General features: G+C 40.8%; 1 protein-coding gene across 4 annotated transcripts in view; it reads left to right on the top strand.

The window, feature by feature from the left end:
- The window catches only part of AMPH (amphiphysin), a 210789-nt gene that overhangs the window by 134518 nt on the left and 50980 nt on the right, over window positions 1–25291 (top strand). For all 4 annotated transcript variants that reach the window (XM_072791618.1, XM_072791620.1, XM_072791619.1 and 1 more), the window contains exons 6-11: window positions 6482–6589; window positions 9005–9090; window positions 18987–19062; window positions 19755–19837; window positions 22144–22282; window positions 23364–23492. In XM_072791618.1, coding sequence (XP_072647719.1) covers window positions 6482–6589; window positions 9005–9090; window positions 18987–19062; window positions 19755–19837; window positions 22144–22282; window positions 23364–23492 — 621 coding nt within the window. The remainder of the gene's footprint in view (window positions 1–6481; window positions 6590–9004; window positions 9091–18986; window positions 19063–19754; window positions 19838–22143; window positions 22283–23363; window positions 23493–25291) is intronic.

The raw sequence follows: 25291 nt of genomic DNA, 5'->3' as shown, positions 1-25291 counted from the left end.
GTTCCCAATAAATCAGAAGAGAATAGGAGAAAGCTTGGACTTCATACTTGAAAATTTCAAAGCACTTTGGAACTAGTCTAAATCATTCATATAATAAACCTGCATAGTATGATTTAATGAAGCAAATGAAGGGTGCGATTACCAGAGAAAAACATATTGGAAAAATTGTTCAATTTCAGGAACAAAAACTTAGTAACATCAAAAAAATTATGGATAGTCTTAGTTTTTATAGGACTGATGGCCGTAGTTATTTGGAAATTGGCCATACTCTCTAGGAGCATACAATTTTAGAAGACAAATGGACACAGAAGTACCTGCATTGAAACATGGATTAAAAAAAATGATGCAGCACCTGGGTGGTGCAGTGGGTTAAGCATCTGACTCTTGGTTTCAGCTCAGGTCATGATCTCAGGGTCATGAGATGAAGCTCCACATCAGGCTCCTGGCTCAGCACAGAATCTGCTTGTGGATTCTCTCCTTCCTCTGCTCCTCCCCCGACTAGTGCACATTTTCTCTCTGTCTCTAAAAATAAATCAATCAATCTTTAATTAGATAAATTAAATACAATTATGATAGGTGATACAGGTTAGTCTTTTCAGTTTGTTCCACATCAGAAAGGTGAAGAATCCAGTAGGACTTTTGCTTGAGCGGTTCTTTTCTTGAGCGCCACAGTTGAGGTCATGCCCAAAAATGATCCTCCAGTGACTGAACCATCTTTACACTAGAGATCTGGGCATAATGACACCTCGCTGGATGTCTTGAAAATAAGTCAAACAATATGCCAAACAATAGTGTTGCCTGCATCATGCAAAGAGGCTGATATGATCTTTCTCTCTTTCTCTAAAGTCACATTTATAATATCATACCGCACACATAGGGTTTCAACCAAGACAGATAATTGTGAAACCATTTCATAGGATAGAGAGCTGAGGACACAGCAGTGTTTAACGAGGAAAGGAAACCATTTGAATATGGAGGGTAGATAGGATAGCTGTTTCTAGTGAAAGATGTTTTTTTCTGTGAAGATACATTTAGGTTAGTCTCTGTTTGCTCACTGAATGCAAGGTAGAAATGGTTTAGACTCTATCACTTCGTAAAGTTAGTGCTGAATGATTATGTAATGAATGGATTATTGATGGAAAGGGAGCTAATGATTAAAAATACTGAGTGGAGAATTTTCAAAGCGTGGAACACAATTGACTTCCTTGACTTCCATTGGAATCAAACAGTCCATGTGTAGTTAAAACGTCAGGCAAATTTCCAAATATTTACTGCCGCTCACCAGCAAGGGCTATGAAATACCATTCATGAGGGAATGATGTTTGAATTTTCCAACTGTGATTGGCAGGGCACCCAGTGTTATAGTTCTTATTATGCAGCACTGACATCTAAAATCAATGTTATAATAAGAGCCAGCTTGTCATCAACACAGGCAGGCTTACAGCTGTGAGCAGTTATTGTAAAATGTAGTTTAGATCCTATCTTGGCAGCCACACCTAAGTACCTACACATATATTTACAGCAGTGCGCCCAAAGTGAATTTTAAATTGGGGTTATTATTGAAATTTTAAAGAATACAATAAATTAAACTTTTTACTGTATAGGTCAGTGTGCAATGGGAAACCTGAAGAAATTTCAGTTGAACCATTCCACTAAACTATGGCTAAACTAGTAAATTTACTTAATTAGATTTACTACTGGGTGGTTAAATAAGAATTGCATCATTTTCCATATAAAAGCTAAGGTGAATGAACTCTACCCTTACTTAAAAGATTTACTTCTGTTTTCAAGTTTTTCAAATATGAGTTAGGTAAGGAAACAAGATTGATTTGTATTTCCAACATAGGTATGTGTGTATGAAAATGAGTGACGGCCTTCAGAATAGGCACGTGGTAAGCCCTGCTCTGCATTGACTTGTCAGTTACACAAGAAAATGAGTCATATTATTTATTTTACTTCTTGTTTTTGAACAACAAGAAAAGATCATCTTGTGTACTCTTCCACCTTATTCCCAGGCTTGGAAGTAATTGAATTTTGGCTCCTTTCAAAAAATCACATTCATCTTCAAAAAATCAAGATCTGCTTCTTGGAAGATACTAAAGATGACTTCCACACCCTGACCTCTTCCCTGAAAGTCCACGAAGCAGAGCTTTATCAGAGTTACAGAGAGTTACACAAGGCCACTGCTTCAAAGAAGAGTGTTCCTCTGAAGCTATAGTTAGGTGTTTGCTAAAAATAATGAGCTTTGTCACCTCATAGGCACACTGTACCCACCAAGGTTCCCTGCATGGCTTCACTGCATTCTGCCTAGACTAATTCATCCCATTATCTTTAGGCAGATGTGAGTAAGCTGTGCTTTTTACTAACACCAGTTGGAAGTGGTATAGGTGTAGAGGGTGAAGAGATTGGAAGCAGCCAAATGAGAGTAACTGCCCCAACCCACCTCTCACTGATGCTGAAGGGGGTGTAGAGAACTAGAATAGAGTGACAGTGGAATGATGGAGTAGGTCAGAGAAGTCAAGAGGAGGCTGGGGCTGGGGAAGCAGGTGAGGGCACCAGAGTTCAAGATATAAGGAGGCACTGACTCTTAGTTGCTGACCCTGCACCCATGTGACCCTGAGCAATTCTGGACAAGTTAGAAGTTAATCTCATGCAATTCAAAATTCTCTACATGTAAAATGGGAGTAATCCCTGCAACACCCATACTATAGGTTGCTGAGGATCTGAGTTATGACTGTATTTGTATGCCATAAGCATATTACTATTGCTTTCTTCTTCCTACCACATAAAATTTAAAGGTTTTTAAGGGTCTCAGATTGGACTGGCTGGGCATAACTGGACCACTAGGAGTCTTTTCAAAGAGGCTAGATACTTGGGCCTTACCTCAGAGTAATTAAATTTGCTTATCATTTGCTTGTTAGTTATACCTCTTTTTTAAAAAGATTTATTTGTTTGAGAGAGAAAGTGCACTCACAGTCACATGCAAGCAGCGAGAGGAGGCAGAGGTAGAGGGAGAGAATCCTAAGCAGATTTGCCACTGAGCATGGAGCCCAACACAGAGCTTGATCTCACTACCCTGAGATCATGACCTGAGTCAAAATCAAGAGTCAGACACTTAACCAACTGAGCCACCCAGGTGCCCCCTACTTTTTTTTTTTAAAGATATTTATTTATTTTAGAGAGAGAGCAAGAGAGAGAATATCTCTTTACTTAAGTTTTTAGTGGTTGCTCTGTAATCTATAACATACATCTTTAACTTTTCCTGTGTAACTTCAAATACTATCATAGCACTTTTATATAAACAACATATCTCTAGTCCTTACTTTGCTTCCTCTGTTATTATTGTCACAAATTTTTAATTTATATATGCTATAAACCACACAAAACATGTTTTTTTTTTTGCCTTCTCAATTGCCTTTTAAAGAACTTGAAAGTAGAAACCCAAAATCATGTATATATACCAGAATTTTATAATTTCTGGCACTTACTTTTGTGTGTGTGTGTGTAGCTTTCCTTAGTAGTAAAATTCCAATGATGAAGGTGAATTCTTTCAGCTTTTGTTTGTCTGAAAAAGACTTTTAAAAATTTTATTTATTTATTTAGAGAGCTTGTGAACAGCGGGAGGGGCAGAGGGAGAAGGAGAGAGAGAATCCCAAGCAGACTCTGCCCTGGACACACAGTCCAAAGTGGGGCTCGATCCCATGACCCCGAGGTCATGACCTGAGCTGAAATCAAGAGTTGGATGCTTAACTGACTGAACCACCCAGGTGCCCCAGTCTGAAAGACTTTATTTCACCTTTATTTTTTGGAAGATATTTTCACTGGGAATATAACTCTGAGTTGGCAGATTTCTCTTGCAGTACTTTAAAAATGTTAGGTCATCATATTCTGGCTTGCATAGTTTCTCAAGATGAGTTTTCTGTAATCCTTGCCTTTGTTCTTTATTATTCTTGATTTTAAGCAGTTTGGCTATGAAGTATCTGGACTGGTATTGTTGGTGTTGATCCTTCTTGGGTTCTGTGACTTTCCGTACTTTGATGTCTTCATTATTATATAAGTTTCTCAGCAATATCTCCTTAAATATTGCTTCTGACTTAACCTCTCATATTTTTTGGAAACTCCAATTAGACTATGTCAGACCATTTAATATTGTATTGCATGCCTTGTATTCTTGATTCTGTTACTTTTCAACTTATTGCTCTATTTTAATAGGAATAGTTTCTCTTGATGTATTTTCAAGTGCACTGTTCATAGCTGTTTTAAGTGCAATTGGCCATCAAAGAAATACTTCTTCTCTGATACAATTTTTATTTTTACCATTTCCACTTGATTTTTTTTGACTATTAATGTTTCTGCAGAAACGTTACCCCTAAGTTTATGTCTGTTATTCTCCTTTTCCAAGTGGATACTTTAATATATTAGAGGCATTTTAAAATTTTTGTTTGGTATTTCCAGCATCTGGGTCATGTCTGAGTCTGATTCTGTTGTTAGCTTTATCTTTTCTCATGAGTTTTCTTGTGTGTGTGTGTGTGTGTGTGTGTGTGTGTTTCATAATTTTACATTGAATCTCAGACATCATGTATAGTGAAGACTGAAGTAATATTAATGCTTAGAAACAGCATACATTTTTGTCAGGCCAGTGGTGTGGGGGTGCAAATCTATCTGATCATGAACTGAGCTGGATTTATGTTTGTTGGTTATTATTATTATTACTGTTATAACTTTCAGTGAACTATGGCTTTCACGTGCCTCTAGAATTGGGCTGCTTAATGCCTTGTGCTTATCTTCTAACATCTATAACGTTTTCAGACCCTTGGGTTGAAATCTGGTTTTTGCCTCTTCCTTGGTCCACGTAGGGTAGGTCCTGGGATGCCAGAGAATTTTTCTCCCCATTCTTGCTGCCCATCAGATTTTAGTTCCTTGTATGCTTGTGGTGCAGAAGGGGCCTGTCTCTCTACACTTGCCCACTCCCTCCAGTGGTAGGCAACTATCGCTTGTTATTGAGTGATGGACTTGTAATGGGGGCAAGGCTCTTTTTTATTATACTTTCTTGGCCTGTTTTTTTTTTTTTTTTTTTGAGAGGGAAAGAGAGAGACAGAGTTCTTGGCCTGTCTTCAGCAAAGTCAGCCTCATATCTGTGATTGGTCTTGGACAGAAGTTCCCTACCCCTGCCCTAGTGGGAACAGACCTCTGCTTGTTAAAGGAGTCAGACTGTGGTTGGAGAAAGGTTTTATGCCCCTCCCCAGTCGGGAGAGATTTTTTTCTTCTATCCTTCCTTGTGTAACCTTGTGTAACAGTGATATTTGCATATATCACAGGGGCCACAGGGTTTCCTAATCCTCTCCCAGGGCCAGATTGGTTTTGCTTCTCCTCCTGTCTGTTAAGCAGTATATCTTTGCTTGGTCTCTGTGGGCAGGATTTGTTGCCCCCTCCTTAAGCAACCTAAAGCTTTTACCTTGTAAGAGAAAAAGATCCAAGTAATGGGCAGGGGTTGGTGGTCACCCTGTAGCAGCCATAGCTCACCTCAGTCTCATTTGCATCTCAAGGGAGTGTCTTGTCTTGTTCCCAGATTTTCTTAAAGCATCCAATGGAAGCTGAAGGAAAGAGCTTACCATAAGTGCAATTTGTGTCCTGGGTACCCAGCTTCCCAAAGGGACACATTATAGGCCAATTGGCTGACTTCTTCATGTCCACTTATATGGTGGCCACAACTTCTACTGTACCCTGTTTTTTTGGCACAAATGATTTGTTGTCTGTCTCTTATTCGAGGACTTTGACCCTCTTCCTAAATAAAAGAATTCAGATTATTTTGCTGCCTTGTGACCTTAGGTCTCTGATATAATCAAGAAGACTTATCCTTTTATAGATTATCCAGATTTTTTCTTGTCAGCATGAGAGTGACATTCATTGCAGCTGTCTGTATCCTAAATGGAAATGGAGTCTCTAAGAATCAATATATTTTTAAGGCTCCTCAGGTGATTCTACTGACCCAAAAGATTTAGAAACACTTCTAAGAAAAATAACTTTTTAGGAAGTAAATCTGCTTGGTGGAACTGATGTTGGATGTGAGTGTTACTAGAATTATAAAACCAAATCCCAATATCATCTTCCATGATCTTCAAAATGGAACATTTAAAGATTTAGAATAGAGGTTAAAAGATAGTATAGGTTTATTGCTCCCCTCAATCAATTCTGGAATTTTTCTGATCTCTGCTACAAATTCTACCTTCAACTATTCACGATCAGCCTAATTATTATTGGAAGGAGATCAGCCTAATTATTTTTGGAAGGAGAAATATTGACCTAATGGTTTTTACATAAGGAATTGGAGGTGATAGTCTGATTTCCAGGTATCATTTGTTTACTGAAATTCTAGTTCACTTCGATCTCAAATCAAGATCCTCAGTTACTCTGGACAATGGAAGCATTTTATTAGTCAAAAAGAGAGTCTATAACCATGCATGCATTTCCTTGTTGGCAGAATCGCATTGCAAAACGCAGCCGGAAGCTGGTGGACTATGATAGTGCTCGCCACCACCTGGAAGCTCTACAGAGCTCCAAGAGGAAGGATGAAAGTCGAATCTCTAAGGTAAGATGGATCCCACTGTTGACACCACTCTCTGTATTCTATGACCTGTAACAATTTTGCTTTTTGAAATTAAATACAAGCATGCCTCAGAGATATTGCGGGTTTGGTTCCCAACCATGGCAAGCAAATATTGTAATAAAGCAATCAAATAATTTTTTTCAGTTTCCCAGTGCATACAAAAAGTATGTTTACACTATACCGTGATCTAGTAAGTGCATAATAGCATTATGTTTAAAAACACAACGTGCATACCTTAATTAAAAACACCATATTGCTAAAAATGCTATTATCTGAGCTTTTAGCAAGTCCTAATCACCAATGACAGATTGTATAACAAATATGATAATAATGAAAATGCTGAAATATTGAAAGAATTACCCGAATGTGACACAAAGACATGAAGTGAGCAAATGCTGCTGGAACAGTATTATGTATAGATTGGCTTGAAGCAGAGTTGCCACAAACTCTAAATTTGTAGAACACTCAGTATTGTGCTGCAAAGCACAATGAAGGAAAGCACAGTGAAATGAGGTACACCTGTACTTCCTTTTTAAAGGAGGTTGGAATTAGGACAGAAATGAAACTGAAACGTACTTGTGGGCTGCTTTCCAGAATTTTTAATAAGTTTTTTCATGTTATTGGAGAGTTCACATGGCTGACACTGAATCATACACTTTGGTCCGAGTAAACCTTGGTCCCAACAACACAGCAGGGTCAGCAAATGTAACGTGTGCCTACACTTTGTTCTGTGTTTGTGGTCCATATTTGAAGCTCAAAGGCAGATTGAGATGGAAAACCAAATCTGAAATTCTAAGACATAACCTGTGACTGTCAGGGAGTACAGACATGTGCTGGATTTGTAGAATATTCATTTTCTTTTAGAAAACCCATTTCAGTAGCTTTTACTATGTATGCCAGTCACTTACAGATGCCAGCTGACACCTGCTAACTACTCCCTTTGCTTCCAGTCTTGCCTCCTCCTATCTGCCTACACACAGCTGTCTGAATAGTCTTTCTACATCACATATCTAGATCTGTTTCTCCACTGCTTGTCTTTTAATGGCTTGCATTGCCTATAGAAAACACATCTAAATTTCTTAGCGTGTGTAAAAGACCCGCACAACTTGGTTATGACTCAGCTATTTATCCTAATTGACTTTTGAATCTCCTTTTCCCTCTGCTCCTTCTTGCATACACACATCTTAAACTAGAGCTTCCATGACCCACACATCAGTTCCAGAGCAACCACAATAAGAGCTGCCCCTCATGTAAGACCCCATAGGTGCCGGGCACCATGCACATCCATGTCATCATTTTCTTAATACTCACAATACCTGTCAAGTAGGCATTACTGTCTCTGTTTTATCAGTGAGGTATCTGAAATGAAGAAAGTTAAAACAATCTCACAAGTTCACACAATTAGTAAGCTGGAATTCTAACCCAGGAAATGCCACCTTTATGTACTGTAATGCCTCTCCACCTGCTTCTTTAATGAACATTCTTCAAGATTCCTTTAGAGTATCACTTTCCCTATGGAACCTTCACTGTTTCTGTACCATCTTTCCCAATAGCATGATCTGCAACAGATAGTAAGCCCTATCTTGTAATTATTTAGACTTCTTGCTAGATGGAGAATTTCTTTGGGAAGCATCCATGTTCAGTATCCAGAGCAGAGCAGTATATGGAGCAATATATAGCATATGCTTTTGTGGCCAAAATCTGCCAGGCTACAGAAGCAACCATTATAATAAAGTCAGTTTTCGGGATCCCTGGGTGGCGCAGCGGTTTAGCGCCTGCCTTTGGCCCAGGGCGCGATCCTGGAGACCCGGGATCGAATCCCACGTCGGGCTCCCGGTGCATGGAGCCTGCTTCTCCCTCTGCCTCTGTCTCTGTCTCTCTCTCTCTCTCTCTCTGTATGACTATCATAAATAAATAAAAGTTAAAAAAAAAAAATAAAGTCAGTTTTCATGTCTTAATAAAACTTAATATTTCACTGTTATTGAAAATATGTGAATTTTATTTGTTTTTTGTTTTGTTTTGTTTTTTTTTTTGGTTTGTTTTTGAAAGAGAGAGAGAGCATGCACATGCACATGTGAGTAAGGGGGAGGGAGAGGGAAAGAGAGACTCTTAAGTAGGCTCCATGCTCTGCTGGGAGCCTGACATGGGGCTCAATCTCACCACCTTGAGATCATGACCTGAGCCAAAATCAAGAGCTGCTTGACAAACTAAGCCACCCAGGTGCCCCCCCCCACCGCCAATTTTGTGGATTTTAACCAGACAAATTTCTGCCCTTCTCAAAATGTTTCTTGGATGTCATAAAGCTATTCACATTTTATGTTAATTGCTGTTGTTGTCTATCAAAATGGCTTGTGTTCAATATTTTTAGTGTAAACACTTGTTATGTGTCATTTCTAGGCAGAAGAGGAATTTCAGAAAGCACAGAAAGTGTTTGAAGAGTTTAACGTTGACTTACAAGAAGAGTTACCATCGTTATGGTCAAGGTAAAGTTGTTTCTGCACTGAGTGTACACATCCTTTTTAGAAAATCAAGAACAGGATATGCCTTCTCTTGTCTTTATTGCCAGTGATACCAAAGTGCCATCCAAGAGAAGTGTTCTGTTTCTGTGCTTTTCAGCATGGTAGCTACCTGCTGCATGGGTGGATTGTTGAACACTTGGACTATGGGTAGTATGGTGGAGGAACTGAATTTTAGATTTAATTTATTTTGTTTTGATTCTTTTAAATTTAAGCTGTACATGGCTCCAGCTATTACATTGATGGCACAATTTTAGACCTTGATAGATTTCTCAAGTGGAGCCCCCAACAAATCTCAGAGGCATTAGGAGAACTGCCCCCTACCTTTGAAATTTACGAAGAGGCCTTTTAGCTCTTTGGCAGGGCTCCCTTTATTCCGAGAGGTCACCTAGTCTTCCAGCTTTGGTGCCAAACTTCTGCTTTCAGCTCCGACCTTTTAACCTGAACTTCATTCCCATTTGAAGTGATAACTATTCTTGCTATGGTTATTCTGAACTTCCTGTGGCATTAAGTGCATTTTCCATTCTTTGTTTCATTTTCCCCCTCAGTGGTAGAACCAAGAAGTTGTTGGATGAAGTGGGGAGTGGGGCTTATGTGTCTCAGTTTCCATCAGCGCCTCATGCTCCCATACCAAATAAACAGAATTGTGCTTATTGTATGACCCTGCTTTAAGGCAAACCCTCTAGCCCAGCTTCCAATCAGATTGGTACACCCAAAACCTTCCTACATGGAAATTCTGGAGCCTCTTCATGTCCCCTAAAGTTGTAACCATTTTAAGGGTTAGAGTGAAGTTTGTCCAAAAAAATTGAATTTGTCTCACTTTAGGCACTCTGTGTTTATTTTTGCATTACTAAAATACCTAGAAGGAATTTTGGCTAGTTCATGGTAAAATCAGCCTGTAAGGCGTTGTCCATTTCAGTGTCCAACCATATGGTCATGTCCAACCATAGCCCAAAGTTCAATATGTGTGAAATGAACTCATCGCTCATCTGAACTCACTCATTCTTTCAATATCTGCATCTCTCTTTGTGGTACTATCATTCTTGGGCTCCCAGCCTGCAAGGTGTGGCATCAGCAGCTATCAGAAACCAGATGACCATGAAAGGAATCAATCCATCCTTTTTCTCTGTGGTCTCCTGGTTCTGTGGTCTCCTGGTCTCTTTTCTTCCTGTTCTCACTGCTATTGCCCTTACCCTCACTATCCTCCTGTAGGTTATGATGGTGGTCTTGCCCTCACATTTGTGTCTTTGATCTCTTCCTGTATACCTCTTCATTCAGAAGCTCTGCCTTGACATCTCTGTGGTCTCCTAAGGAGCCTACTGTGTGTACCCAAAAAGTGAGGATTTTGAGCAGCCTGAATGTATAAAACTCCTAGGGATCCAGATGAGACAGATATCTATTCATAATTTTAATTGAGTTATTCATGCCTATTTAAGATCATAAATGAAATTATGGGTTTTTAAAGAAATATATATTTGCAGTCTTATATTTTAAGAAATACTTGTATCCAAAATCTTTATATCCATCTTTGACATCCATATCTTCATCCTCATTAAGGACACTCATCAAGTCAACCAGTAGTTCTCCAGAGTTTATAATTTTCCTCAACAGATATCCCATCCCAAGCACAAGTTGTCATTTGCATACAGTTTAGACAGTTACCCTGTTCATTTCCCCTCTAGAGGAATTTTTGTGGTCTGAAATGTCATTACTTACTTAGTTGCTTTTAAAACTGATCTGTGCGAGAGCTTAGGTACCATAATGCTCAACACTTCCAATTATGAGATAATACTCCTAGGAAAATTGCCAAAATTGCCAAACAAATAATTGACAGTTATTATTTGCCTTAATATCTATTGGGTATTTAACAAATTTCATTTTCCTAACGTTCTCTGTAAGCATCCAAAACTAGCATTGACTAATGTTCCGCTTCTGTGTCTGCCCCAAATAGTATTTGGTCATTCAGTATAAGTACTTGTCAGAGTATCTTGTAATATGAGAGACTTTATAGGAACTTAAACACAATGGGAATATTTGAAGGACAAATTTTGGAGAGAAACCTTTCCCCTTATCTGGCCATTTGCAATCTAAATGCTTCAGTGCTTTTTAATCCACTGTCACTTATGCCTACACTCAAGGCTCTTTCCTTTGTATGTCAATCAAGTCTTACCTTTTGATGAAGACCTAGTTTAGGCCTTTCTTTATTTTAAATTTTATTTTATTTAAATTCAATTAATTAAATACAGTGTATTATTAGTTTCAGAGGTAGAGTTCAAGGATTCTTCAGTTGCATATAATATCCAGTGTTCATCACAACAAATGACCTCCTTAATGCCCATCACCCAGTTACCCCATCCTTCTACCCCCCGCCCCTCCAGCAATCCTCTGTTTGTTTCCTATGATTAAAAGTCTCTCGTGGTGTATCTCCCTCTTATTTTATTTTTCCCTCCTTTTCCTATGATCCTCTGTTTTATTTCTTAAATTCTACATATAAGTGAAATCATATAATTCTTTCTCTGATTGACTTATTTTGCTTAGCATAATACCCACTAGCTCCATTCACATTGTTGCAAATGGTAAGATTTCAATTTTTTCTGACGACTAAGTAACAGTCATTATACACACACACACACACACACAAACACACACCCCACATCTTCTTTATCCATTCATCTGTCAATGGACATCTGAGCTCTTTTCATAGTTTGGTTATTGGGGACATTGCTGCTATAAACATGAAGATGCAGGTCCCCCTTCAGATCACTGTGTTTGTATCCTTTGGGTAAATACCTAGTAGTGCAATTGCTGGGTCATAGGGTAGCTCTATTTTTTACTTTTTGAGGAACCTCCACTTTGTTTTCCAGAGTGACTGCACCAGTTCAGATTCCCACCAACAGTATAAGAGGGTTCCCCTTTCTCTTCATCCCTGCCAACATTTGTTGTTTCCCAATTTGTTCATTTTAGTTAGGCCTTTCTTTCTATATAGTGTGTGTTTTTTGACTGGACCTACATTATTCAACCTCAATAATTGTGTATATTTTGTGTGTTTATATAAGAGAAAAAGAGAGAGTTCATTTATTATTGAATATTATTTTCCAGGTATCATTTTGTGCACTTTACATACATAATCTCTAAATATCACAATTACCTCTACCCCCTCTTACAAATGAGGAAGCCAGGGATCCTGCTGGTTAAACACTTTGCCTAACACTGTAGGGTTTACAAATCCTAAAGCTGTCACTTAAACACACTTCTGTGGTATTTCCAGTAAATTTTGATGTCTGTGTATAGGACTTCTCCTTACTGAAAGGGAGACTGTATGCAGACTTTCATAAATACAGTTAAATATAGTTTGTTTTGGAAAATTGTTTTATAAATACATATGTTTTCTTCCCAGCCATGTTCTTCCACCTTGAGACTGAAGTTAATACTTTGTGTCTTCTGTGCCTCCCTCCTGTGGTGAGATGAGTAATGACAGCATCAGTATTTAAGGAATGTGCCACTGCAGATGTGCCTGCGGAAGAGCCTGAGAGGAAGCAATCACAGATGTAGGAGAAGGCCCAGAAGAGTAGTATCTTAAAAAGCCAAGAATGGGGCACCTGGGTGGCTCAGTTGGTGAAGCGTCTGCCTTTGGCTCAGGTCATGATCCCAGGGTCCTGTGATCGAGCCCCATGCTCAGTGAGGAGTCTGCTTCTTCTTCTCTCTCTGCCGCTTCCCTCTGCTTGTGCTTTCTCTCAATAAGTAAATAAAATCTAAAAGAAAAAAAAAAGCCAAGAATGGAGAGAATTTTAAAAGTAAAGGAGTGCCAGGAGAGTCATTTACACAATAAAGGTCAAGCAAATGAGACTAAAGGTGCATTGCTTTTGGTGAGCTTCCAGCTGATGGTGGGGTCAGAAGCCTGGCTGCAGGCACTGTAGACACCATGGCTGATGAAGTAGGAGCAGTGGATGTCATTTTCTTATTTTGAGGATCTTGACTATGATGGGCCTGAGGAATAGTTGGCAGCAGATATGGGGTGATGAGAGGGCAAGGGAAACCTTTTAAAATAATCATTATCATTTTGAGAAGATGGCAATGACAGCTGCAGGGTGATGTAGGACTGAGAATTTCTGGAGCAAGTGGAGGGTGAGGGGATCAAGAGAAGGTGTTGGTGGAGCTGGGCACCCAGTGGGCACCCTGTGTTGAGCCTGATAAGCAAGATGCTGAACCTGAAGGGGACAGTAGCCTGGAAGAAAAAAGCCATTGATTTCTGAGACAGATAGAGAAAAAAATCAGCAGGTGGAATGGAAGTGAATGAAGGAAGGATCTTGTGATCTAGGACATGAGGTGAGAGAGGAGACCCCTGAATTTTCTCATCTTGGCTGTGAGTGATGGCAAGGTGCAGGGTGTGCAGCAGAATGTACATGAATAAGCACATTGGGGTTACGAGGTCGGTGAGTTAGGAATTAGGGTTTTGCCTGGCCCATCCTGGGGACCTGGATATCCACTGTGTGAATGTGAGGACTTGGTGAAGGGGGTAGAAAGGGATATGGCGAGATGTGTGCCATGTGCACAGTGGCCGGGGTAAGGGGCTGGGAGGTTGTACAGGGGTTGGATACGTGTGGCATGAATCTCAGAGGATCAGAGGTGAGATAGAGGAAAATTCTTCCTTCCCCACTCCATGCCCCTGGTAAGTGAAGATGGCAGAGGATGCTTCCTCCACCACATGGGGCTCCAGGGAATACAGGGATCCCACCCCACTCCCCGCAGGCTTCCTTTAGGGCAAAGCCCAAGGGAGAGGGTCCTGGCCTGCACTTTGGGGCTGGGATAGCTCGGCTGTTCATCCTTTCCACTGTTTCCAAGGACAAAGATCCATCTCAATAAAGAAATTAAGTTGGTTCTGATAGCTAACCACAAGAGGCCTGAGGATGCCTCAGAGGAGTCCTTCAGGGAAATGCTAATGTCTCAGAGCCCCTTGTTGATGAAGAGTTTTTGAAGTGAAATGTCCCAAACAGATAATATCCCATTTACAGCCTGGTACTCTGTGGATGTAGGTCTCCCTGCGGGTGACGGCAGTTTTCTATAAGCCAAGGCTGTAGTCACAATATGCTCTTGCAGTGGGAGAGTAAATGCTTATTAATTCATTAATTAATTAATTCATTCATTCATTTATTGAATATTTACTGTGTGCCTGCTCTACCAGATGCTGTATTAGAGGCTAGGTCTATGGTTGTGAATGAGTCAAAGGCAGTCCCTACTTAGAAAGAGTCTCCAATTCCATACGTTGAAGAAAACCATTCTCTGATGAAGTGCATCAAAAATGTTCAACACGTTTTTTCTAAGTTAAATAAATACATCCTAGTTGCCTTAACTTCTAAAATAAACCATAAAAATATTAGAAAGTTGCTTGATACTTTAGTCATTCTAAACAAGGTATTTCTGGCACCACATCAAGTATTTCTTTAAATAATATTCTTTTATTTTTCCTAGAGAGAGAAAGAGAGAATGGTACTGCGGGGGGCAGGGGGGTGGCGGGGGCTGTAGGTTGGGTGGGGAGGGACAGAATGAGAGAGAGAATCTCAAGCAGACTTCCTGCTGAGTGTGGAGCCCGACGCAGGGCTTTATCTTACAACCCCAAGGTCACGACCTGAGCCAAAATCAAGAATTGGACACTTAACTAACTGAGCCACTCCGGTGCTCCAATAATTGATATAAGCAAGATTGCTATATATCAGAAAACAAAATTTAAAGATAAAAGAATAAGAATTCATATTTTTGCTAAATATATCCAAGAATCAATATATTTAATAGCAATTCCCTTACAAATAAACAAGAAAAAAACAAGCACTATGAAATGAACACAAAATATGAATAGGTGACTCACGAAATAAGAAATACAAATGGCTAATAAATAAATGAAGAAAATAGTATCCATTTTAATTTAAGGAATATAAATGTAAAAGTCAGCAAGCTTCTAACTCTTGCCTTCAAATTTACAAAGGTGTTGTGTAACTTCATCCTGAAAGCTGAGCGAGTATAAGGATCCAGCCTCTTTGGGAACAGCTTGGTACTCTGCTCATCAAAGCTTCTGTCGTTTGTGCCTCTCACACAGCATTCATATTCAAGAAACTTATTCTAAGGAAATAGAGATGTGCACCAGGTTTTAATCCACAGATCTTCATTAGAGTTTTGTTTATCATAATGAAAAATCAATGAAAATAAAAACAATACTCACCAATGAAGTTCTACTACACCCTATGCCCCTCCTCCATCTATACTCCCTCCATCCATCTACACCCCCACACCCATCTATACCTCCCAGTCCCATCCATCTACACCTCCCCATCCATCCACACCCCCCCATCCCTCATCCATCTGATCCTGCATCTATTTAAATCTGACCCTTCTTCAGGACAGCCTGAGTTTATCTTCTCCAGCAGATGTTCACAGCTGGCACAGGGCCTGTTAATTCCCCTCTCTTCTCAGTGTTTAAGCTGTTTCTGTCCAAATCTATTCATTTTTGATATTACATTGTGTATAGTCTTTTATGGTAACTTTACCATTCACATGCTGTGTTGAAATCTGCTTCTGTCATTCACCAGTGTGACAGAGCATGTGTTCACAGTTCTGCGCTCAAGTGCTCCTCTACCTGGATGGTTCATTCCTGGAGCCTCCATAGCCCACCACTAGGCATGAACCCACAGTAGATATAGCCTTTGTTGAGTAATTGAATGAGGGAAAGTATGAGGAATGATGGATTGATGGGAGTCCTAGAGAAGGGGTCCTGGATTGGCACTTGAAGTGTGCCAGGAAGACTTGCCTGAAAACAGTACAGTGAGCTGGTCCCTCTGCAGTGATGTCTGAGCATCTGCAGTCTCTCCTCCCATCCAGCTGCTGCTTTAGTTAGCTTCCTCCATTGCAGGTCCTCTCCATTCCCCTGTCTCAGATATGGCTAGGGCAGCAAGTAACCATGGCCTGCAAATGTCTGGAAGATCCTCTGCCCCAGAGCACAGGTCTGCCTGCCTCACCAGGCTCTCATCTCCCAGGCTTCTGGTCTGGCCCTCCCAAGTAGTTGCTATTTCTCCAATACCCTGTGCCAGGATTTTCTTCATTAATATATGGATGTATATCTATCTATCTGCCTATAGATAACATACATACAGACACATATACACACAATGGAATTTATTCAGCCATAACTGGTGGACACTGGGATTGTTTTCATATCTTGACTTTTGTGAATAATAGTGCAGTGAACATGGCAATGCCTGTATCTCTTCGAGATCTCACTTTCATTTCCTTTAGAAATATACCCAGCAGTGGGATTGCTGGATCCAGTGGTAGTTTTATTTTTGACTTTTTGAGGAACTTCCCATAGGGTCTGCATCAGTTTACATTTCCACCAACAGGGCACAAGAGTTCCCTTTTCTCCACATCCTCACCAACACTTGTTATCTTTTTTTTTTTTTTTTTTGATGATAGCCATTCTAATAGGTGTGAGGTGATACTGCATGATATCACTTAGATGTGGAATCTGAAAAAAAAAGGGCAAAATCCTAGAAATGGAAAGTAGAAATGTGCATGCCAGGGGCTAGGAGGTTGGGAAATAGGGCAAGGTTGGTAAAAGGCACACACTTATAGCTATAAGATGAATAAGCTCTGGGCATCTAATGTAAAACATGGTAGCTGCAATTGATAACCTCTATTATGTAATTGAAATTCGCCAAGAGAGTAGAAATGTTCACACACACGATAAATATGTAATTGAAATTTGCTGAGAGTAAAAATGTTCACATACAAGATAAATGTATGAGGTGATAGCTGTGTTAATTAATTAGATTGGGGGAACCCTTCACAATTGTATACCAGGTCACCACAATGCATGCTTTAAATATCTTACCATTTTATTTGTCAGTTAAACCTCAATAAAGCTGAAAAAAATGAAGGAAACTCAAATCAACTAGTCTTATAAAGTTAAAGAAAAAATTAAGTGGAACCTGGTAGGAATTTAAAGTACAGGTTAAGCCATAGAGAAAGTAAGTCTTACTGGTAGACTACATATAGTTCTTCTTTTTTTTTTTTTTAAAGATTTATTTATTTATTTATGATAGACATAGAGAGAGAGAGAGAGGCAGAGACACAGGAGGAGGGAGAAGCAGGCTCCATGCCTGGAGCCTGATGCGGGACTCGATCCCGGGACTCCAGGATCGCACCCTGGGCCAAAGGGAGGCGCCAAACTGCTGAGCTACCCAGGGATCCCGCTACACATAGTTCTTACCTATTATTTTCATCTCTGAATCTCGATTTTTATCTTTTATTTTGTTAAAATTCTAAACCACCTAATTTCATCAGAAAGCATGGAAATAATGGTATTTGTGCATAAGCAGAATTTCTTGGCAAACAGTGCATGATTTCCATTGGTTTTCCTCCTTTTGGGTTCAAATATGGGTTCTCCACTTATTGATTGCAAGATTTTGAACAGTTAATCTCTCTGTGCCTCCTTCGACCAGAATATAAAGGCTCACTACCCTGGGGGGTGGTTACAAGAACTAAGTGAGGGAACGTGTAAAAGTGCTTAGATGGCAACTCTTTTACAAGCTTTAATGATGATAGAACATTTGTTCATCTCTGCTTATTGGAATCCTGCTCACGCAAGGCACAGTGAAACAGGAAACCCCCTCTTCTCTATCCTTTCTGTCACCGTTTAAAAATTTCATTCATTTCTTTTAGAAAGAAAGTGGGAGAGAGAAAAGCAAGCACAAGCAGGAGGAGGGACAGGGAGAGAATCCAAACCAGACTTCATGCTGAGCATAGAGCCCCATGTGGGGCTCAGTCCCACAAACCTGAGGGCATGACCTGAGCCAAAACCCAGATCAGACACTTAACTGACTGTACCACCCAGGCACCCCTCATGTCATTGTTTAAGTAAGAGGGATCCAACTGTGTACGGGCACATTCTTACTCCCCAGTAAGAAGTAGTCAAATTACAAACCCCTCCAGTCTATGTTTATTCCGTATATCCAGCCTATCTAATGTTTCTGGCATCCGGGTCCTTACTTGGGGTTTGGAATCTAATAAACCAATCAGGATCCTGGAGTTATTTTTGAGAATGTCACTGAAACAAGAACACGGATTAAATCAAAATAATAAGAGACTAGATGGATTCTGAAGGATTGGGTTAATACAGAGTCCACAGAGCCCTCATTTAATGCAAAGGGAGCCCATACAGGAGGTACCAGCCTGAATCCACAGTGCTGATGGGGGTGCTTACTATTAGGGACCTAAAAGTCTCACATCACAGAACACCCCCACCCCATGGCTTCGAAACATGTTTGAGATCTTGTGCTTTTATTTGCTCAGTGAATGCACACTCTCACTTTAGCTGATGAATTGTCATTGATTGGTGGGTTTTCTACTTCCCCCATCAAACACATTTCAGAATCCAAATACATGGTACCCAAATGAGACCATGCATATGTTATGAAAATTAATGGTAAACGTCTCTATCTCCAGCCCTTTACAGGACATGCATCTAAAACACAAACTCTTAGGACAGAGACTTCCAAAAGTCTCTCTGCACTAACAGCTTCAGTGTCACCTAGAGCTTGCTAGAAGTGCAAATCTTCCATCCCTACCCGAGATCTGCTGAATTGGAAACACACTTTCACCTGCACGCCTTAGTGTGAGAACCACTGTCTCCAGGCGTCAGCTGCATTAGGAGAGGTTATGCTCTGTGCCCGCAGATTCAGGGCAAGGTTACTCAAAATTATATTAATTAATTTTATTGCTGTCCCTAATGCATTTTATCGCCATTGAAAGTAAAGTTTTGCTGACTGGTCTTTCCCTACTCTCCTTTCTTCCCTCTTTGTGTCTCCACGTGGTAGACGGGTTGGGTTTTACGTCAACACTTTCAAAAATGTTTCCAGCCTTGAAGCCAAGTTTCATAAGGAAATTGCCGTGGTGAGTAATGATGATTATTTTTACTTATGGAATATGAAATAAATGAACTGTTTTTTTTCTTCTGAAAGCAAATGAAAGGATGTAGCCTTGTCACGTGTGTGTTTGTTTTCATAGAGTGTTACTAGGCTCAGTGCTATTCCTGCAATGTTTTATAGTGACCACATAGTTCTCTCTATTTTGTACAGATTTTATCTCTGGATGTACAAATAGGCTCTCAGGAATCACGGCCTGTTTTCATTTCTCTTCTGAAATGCTTTTTCTCTGTGTCACAGTTGCATAGTCTTATTTTGTTTTGTTTTCTGTCAGCTTTAAAAGTTGGCATTCGGGCGACACTTCTTAGGCTGAGGAAAAATTGGTGTCAGAACATTCAGACAATCAGCAGGTCTGTCATCAACTAACGTCTTGGATGACTTTATCTCTAGCAGAGTCAATGGGAGCAGTAAGATTTTGTTTCCTCGTCTGTACGCTGGTTAACAAATATATTTTGGGTTTTCTTTTAAGGTTTATTTGTGTTTGTGGCCTTTCAATTTTGACGCGAGTTTTCAATTGCCCCTTTGTAAGAATTTAAGTTATTCTGAGACCATCTACACTATTGTAAGATTCTCGGTAGACAATTCCTTCCTTGGGGCAGTAGCCTGGATTGGCACCAGAATGACTTACAGCTCATAGACAAATGGTCTCTGTCCCTTTAGCTTTGCCACAAATTGTATGAAGTGATGACGAAGCTGGGTGACCAGCATGCTGACAAGGCCTTCACCATTCAAGGAGCTCCCAGGTAGGCTGTCTTCATCAGAGCCAAGTCATGTCCGTTCACCTTTAACACAATGCCTGTTGCAATTTCTGCTGTCTGCACCGGCTTATGCTATTTTACTCATTCTAGAAAAATCTAAAACTAAGAAGCCTTTCCACATAGAGGCTGATAGCAGCCTCAGTTCTGTGCTTTTACATTTACCTTTAGCTTTCAGATTTACTCATTGTGAGCTTCCATCGTGGTCACAATAGAACTATCTGCCTTGTTCATTTTACATGGGATCTGTCAGCAATGGTGTAAAGGTTTAACAGACTTTCTAGTCGTGCAACTGTTAACTTTCTTTAGAGAAGAAAGGAATTTCCCAGACTCACAATACTGAGTCCTTAGACTTATCATTGGTGCTGGCATCTTTGATGAATCCATTTTGGGAAAGGAAAGAGGATGTAGGTGAGACCTCACCATTATCTTGCCTCTTAACTTGACCTCACGAACACTGCATTGTTTTGATTCTGTTGTACATCGTTATTGTGAGTATGTCAGACAAATACAGCAAACGCCCAGTAATCCATGAGTTAATTGTCTACCTTTTCAGGAGTTGGCTTAACACCAGCTTTCTCCTGTGATTTTGGAATCCCTCTATTCCATCCTTCTCAGTACGTACTCAAGGAATGCAGGCTAGTGAGCCTTGGGCTGGAAGTCATAAGATCCAGCTTTCAGGTTTATGACTCTGCAGTCAACTTACTTTTGCCTTCGTTGAGTGCATCCAATTAATCCTCTGGTTAAAGATCTTCTTTTTTTTTAATCAACAAAAAATATAGTATCAAACTAAATGGCTTGTAAGGTAATATGCAGTCCTAATATTCTATATTTGCATTTTAATGTCATCAACATAAACACTCATACACACACATTTATAAAAACGCTCCTGCACAGGTGCTGCCATCACCATATGTTCACATCTCTCTGGAGAGAGCTAATTTTCATATTTGATATTCTTCATATTAATCACATTCATAAGAGTCTCTGCTCCATGAAATAAACATCTAGTATCTCCTATTTCTAAGGGAAAGAACATCCCTAAAAGAATACATGAAAGGACTACTGTTTCCAATATTGTATTTCAGCATCAGCTTCAAACAAAGAAAAAAATTGCAATAAGAATATCAAAATGACATCAGGTGTTTTAGCAGTGATGTACATGAAAAAAATTAAGGGTTCTCCCTCATAGAGACATGAAAGGGACAGCTGTGTCTGAAAACCTCAATATTGCTGAATCAGATAAATTGAGGAAGCGGGGCCACGGCCACTTAACAAGTGTTCCTTTCATTTTTTTTCATCATTCGTCTGCAGAGCAAGGTGGTGAGTGAGCTCAGTGGACTCTCTATTGAGCACAGATTGGGGCTGTACTTCCCAACAGAGGCCATGATTGCTGGCACATAGCCTCAATCATGCGGCCCATCCGTGCTCTCCACAGGACCCATTCCTTTGAATATGTAGACCATGCTGTGGTGTATGCACTTGTTTATTTTCAGTATAGAGCTTGCTCCCTCAATCTGTAGACATTAGAAAGACTTAGAGAGTAGGATGTTATCCCAAATGCCCTCCTGGTCATTGCATTTGAGCTGGTCCCAAGCATCTCACCAGGTGCTGGGAACACAGTGGGTTCTCAGGAAACATTACTGACCCTCTGCCTTCACATGATTGGTTTGGACAGGTCAAGGTGTCAGATCTGAGTCATTGTTTTATAAGGTGTAGAAAGAGGAACAACTAATGAATTTGTTTCCAAATATCAGAAATGACTCTTATGAAATCTTACTTAACACTATCCTGAAGATGCCTTTAGCATAAAATTTATAATTTTCAGGGTAGGTAGTTTTTCTGTGGATTATGACAGAGCAAGATTCTCTCATAAATCAAAAGTGAAACTAGTTCAGCTAAGTCAGCTTATGTATGGAAGGTTCCTCCAGCATCTTTTTTGGCACAGTGGAAAGAACAGGGGGTTTGCATTCCCAAGGCCTGAATTCAGATCCACCAAATTGCTGAGTGACTTTAGGCGTTTTTAACCTCTCTGTACCCCACTTTACTACCTGTAAAGTGAGGACAATGATGCATGGGTATTGTGATGGTGGGAGATAGTATGTACCAATGGGGTCTGGCACACAGTGGGCAGTAAGTGCCAGTATCAATAACAACCAGAATTAACTTAAAAGGGGGCTAGGTGACAGACAGAACCAGTTGTGCCTCAAAGATTCCTCTGCGATGGAGGACACCCTGGAGAGTAAGTGCTATTCTTTAGAAGGCCTGTTGCTGACTCTCATGTGTTTACCTAGTGATTCTGGTCCTCTCCGCATCGCAAAGACACCGTCACCACCGGAGGAGCCTTCACCCATCCCGAGCCCGACAGCCAGTCCCAATCACACACTGGCACCTGCATCTCCTGCACCAGCAAGGCCTCGGTCACCTTCACAGGTAGGAAGAGAACATATATACTGGGGAGAATGGAAGAGTTGGTGGTGAAGTGACCTCATATGGGATAATCCCATGGTGCTGGGGTATTAAAAGGAGTTTCCGGCTAGGGAGACCTAGAGGCTGTAGGCATTGTGATGGGCACTAGGCAATCAGCTTATTTCTCCAATTTGGATTCCTATTTCCTCATATGCCCAATGTTTCAGTGTGTTAAGACTTCTCTCTACAGCCTCAGCTTCCTTAAGTTCATGTGCCCACTCCTCCACCCACCTCTCACTGTCAAAAGGCTCCAATCAACCCTCCTTTCTCCCTGGACATTTCGTCCTGTGGCACTTTCGCTTCCACTCAGGGCAAGTATGGCCAAGGAAGCCATGATGTTTATATGCCACTTCACAGTTTTGGTATCGCCCACAGTATGTGGCACATGAGTAGACATTCAACAAAAGTGTCTGGAACCAAGGGATTGAGAGAAACAAAAAGGGCTGGAAAAGGTAAGTACAGAGAAACATGACCACCCTTGTCTTCCCTACTTTGTGTGAAGATGAAATTTCTCCAGGATGACTTGAAGTCTCTAGTATTCTTCAATCTTTGAAACCAAAGACAGTGGCGAGAAGATCCACGGAATTGATCTGTAAAGTCCTTACTTCTCAAAACACTGCAGTGGAAAGTGAAATGCATGCTGTCTGTGGGTGGTCTCAGTGATTCCAGTGAAAAGCTTTCCCGATTTTAGTGTGAAAATTCTAATTTCTTGCTGAAATGAGGCATCCGTTCTGGTTGGCTTCACAAAGTGGGTCACCCTGGTTTAACTGGAGAGGCGGAGGTGCTGTGTGTAGCGCTCAACCTGAGTTGGATGGGGTCATGTTGCCTGAGTGCTTCTCAGGGGGGCCTTTGTTTATCAGTTCTCCCCTGGCCACCAAGGTCGACAGTATTCTCAACTCAATCAAGTGGCCTCATTCCTCTAAGCATATCTGAATCGTAGTCAGTGACGCAACTGTCCGTCCAGCGCCATTCGTGTGGCATGTCTACACATCTCGCATGCCATCTTTGGCCCCAGTCATTTGCTTGTGTTTCTGATGTTTTGTAGACAAGGAAAGGGCCTCCCGTCCCACCTCTGCCTAAAGTCACCCCAACAAAGGAACTTCAGCAGGAGAACATCATCAGTTTCTTTGAGGACAATTTTGTTCCAGAAATCAGTGTGACGACACCTTCGCAGGTACGTGCCTGCTGCAGAACTGGGGTGACCTCAGAAGGGCCGTGGCAGAGGGACCCTCAGGGACCAGCTTTAAAGGTGACAGATGTTAGAGACGGGCAGTATGATTTCAGGCCTCACTCAGGTTGGCTTTAATTACTCAGTGTGTCTAAGGCATTCTCAGATGGGGGGGTGTACATATGCAGTATTTGGAAATGCTGAAAAAGTGTAAAAATGAAGAATTTTAATCACCACTGAGGTCGTACCACTCTGATGTACCAACCAAGGCGTCCTGGTTTATTTTCCCTCAGGCTTTGGTTTTAAGTATGTATCGATTTTATACCACAAAATTTAGATTGTGTTGTTATGTATCCCTGACTTTTCTACTTAATCTTCCTGAACCTTTTTTTTTCATGTCGTAATACTGGCTTTTCAAAAGAAAACGTATCACCAGAGTATTGTATCTGATGGATGGACCAGCCCATGGTGGTGATCACAGGTTACTCTTCATGGTTCTGTTTCATCAGCACTCCTCTGAACATCAGGAGATATTAATTCATGTGTACACCCTCAATTATTTCTTCTGTATTGCTTCCTGGTAGAAAACAGGAAAGTGAAACTAAGAGAGGTGAATGTTTCCAAGCCTTTTTGCTCTTCAGCACGAGTAACTGTATTCATTTACATGATTTGGCAAATGGAAACATCAGCGTTTGCCCTGGTTTCAAAGGCATCTGGGTGCACCTGCCCCATCTGCTCCTCCTGCAGCCCCCTCAGTAGGCGGCAGATCCTTCTCTGCTACCCACTTGGTTCTCCCCTTGCCTCGAGAATGGAGATCCTTGACTTCCAGAGCAGTTCCTCATGCCATTGAAGCCATTTCTTTAAGAGTGAAAGTCCCCAGAAACATCCTGCCAATCTCACTCGCTCCCTGTGTTCTCAGGGTCAGAAATAATAACGTACGTTTTGCAAGGGGTGTGAATGTGGTGCTGTAATTACTGCGTACGTCAATAACAACACTGTGTATGGCAGGCCAATTACAATCACATCCTGTTGATAATAACAGGAATAACGTACTAACTGCAGAGAGCTCAGAAAATAGAAACTCCGAAGCATTACAGTGGCAACTGTGTCATCACTTTTAAGGGCATTTGTCAATAAGGCGCAATGCTTTTAGCTATTGTTTTCTTCCTTCTGTTGTTTGTAAGAGATGGTGAATTTGGCAAGCTAACGAGGCCTTGGCCTATGGGTTAGCAGCTCCTTTGAACAGGGTCCTTGCACAGTGATGAGTGCATGGACACGTGCACTTGGCTCAAGACCCCGCCATGTAGCAACAGAAGCAACTGAACTAGAGGCATCTTGGCACGTCGACCAGTCCTAAAGCAAAGATGAAGTTCAGAACTGTCTTGTCCTGTAAAATGTTCTGTTATTTGTGGTGCACTTGCTCATAGGGTTCTTCGTGGTAGGAAAAAATAAAAAAGAAAGCCCTTTTTAAGATTGTGGCTCAGCACCACTTTTCTTTTTTTAAGATTTTTAAACTTTATTTGACAGGGGGAGAGGGAGAGAGAGAGAGAGCGCACAAGCAGGGGGAGAGGGAGATGGAGAGGGAGAGGGAGAAGCAGGTTCCCCGCTGGCTGAGCAGGGAGCCCGATGTGGGACTGGATCCCAGGATCGATGACCTGAGCCGAAGGCAGACATTTCACCAGCTGAGCCACTCAGGAGCCTCTCAAAGCCCTTTTAAAAATCACAAATGCTAAGAGCATGAACTGTCTTGATACTGTTGAGGAGCAGTGGTGGGAAAAGTCAAGAGTTGGGGACAGAGGGTGAGG

The sequence above is a fragment of the Canis lupus genome, chromosome 21 (genome assembly GCF_048164855.1).
Source record: "Canis lupus baileyi chromosome 21, mCanLup2.hap1, whole genome shotgun sequence".
Taxonomy (NCBI): Eukaryota; Metazoa; Chordata; class Mammalia; order Carnivora; family Canidae; genus Canis; species Canis lupus.
The sequence above is the reverse complement of the archived record's forward strand: the minus strand, read 5'-3'. Positions and strand labels throughout refer to the sequence as shown.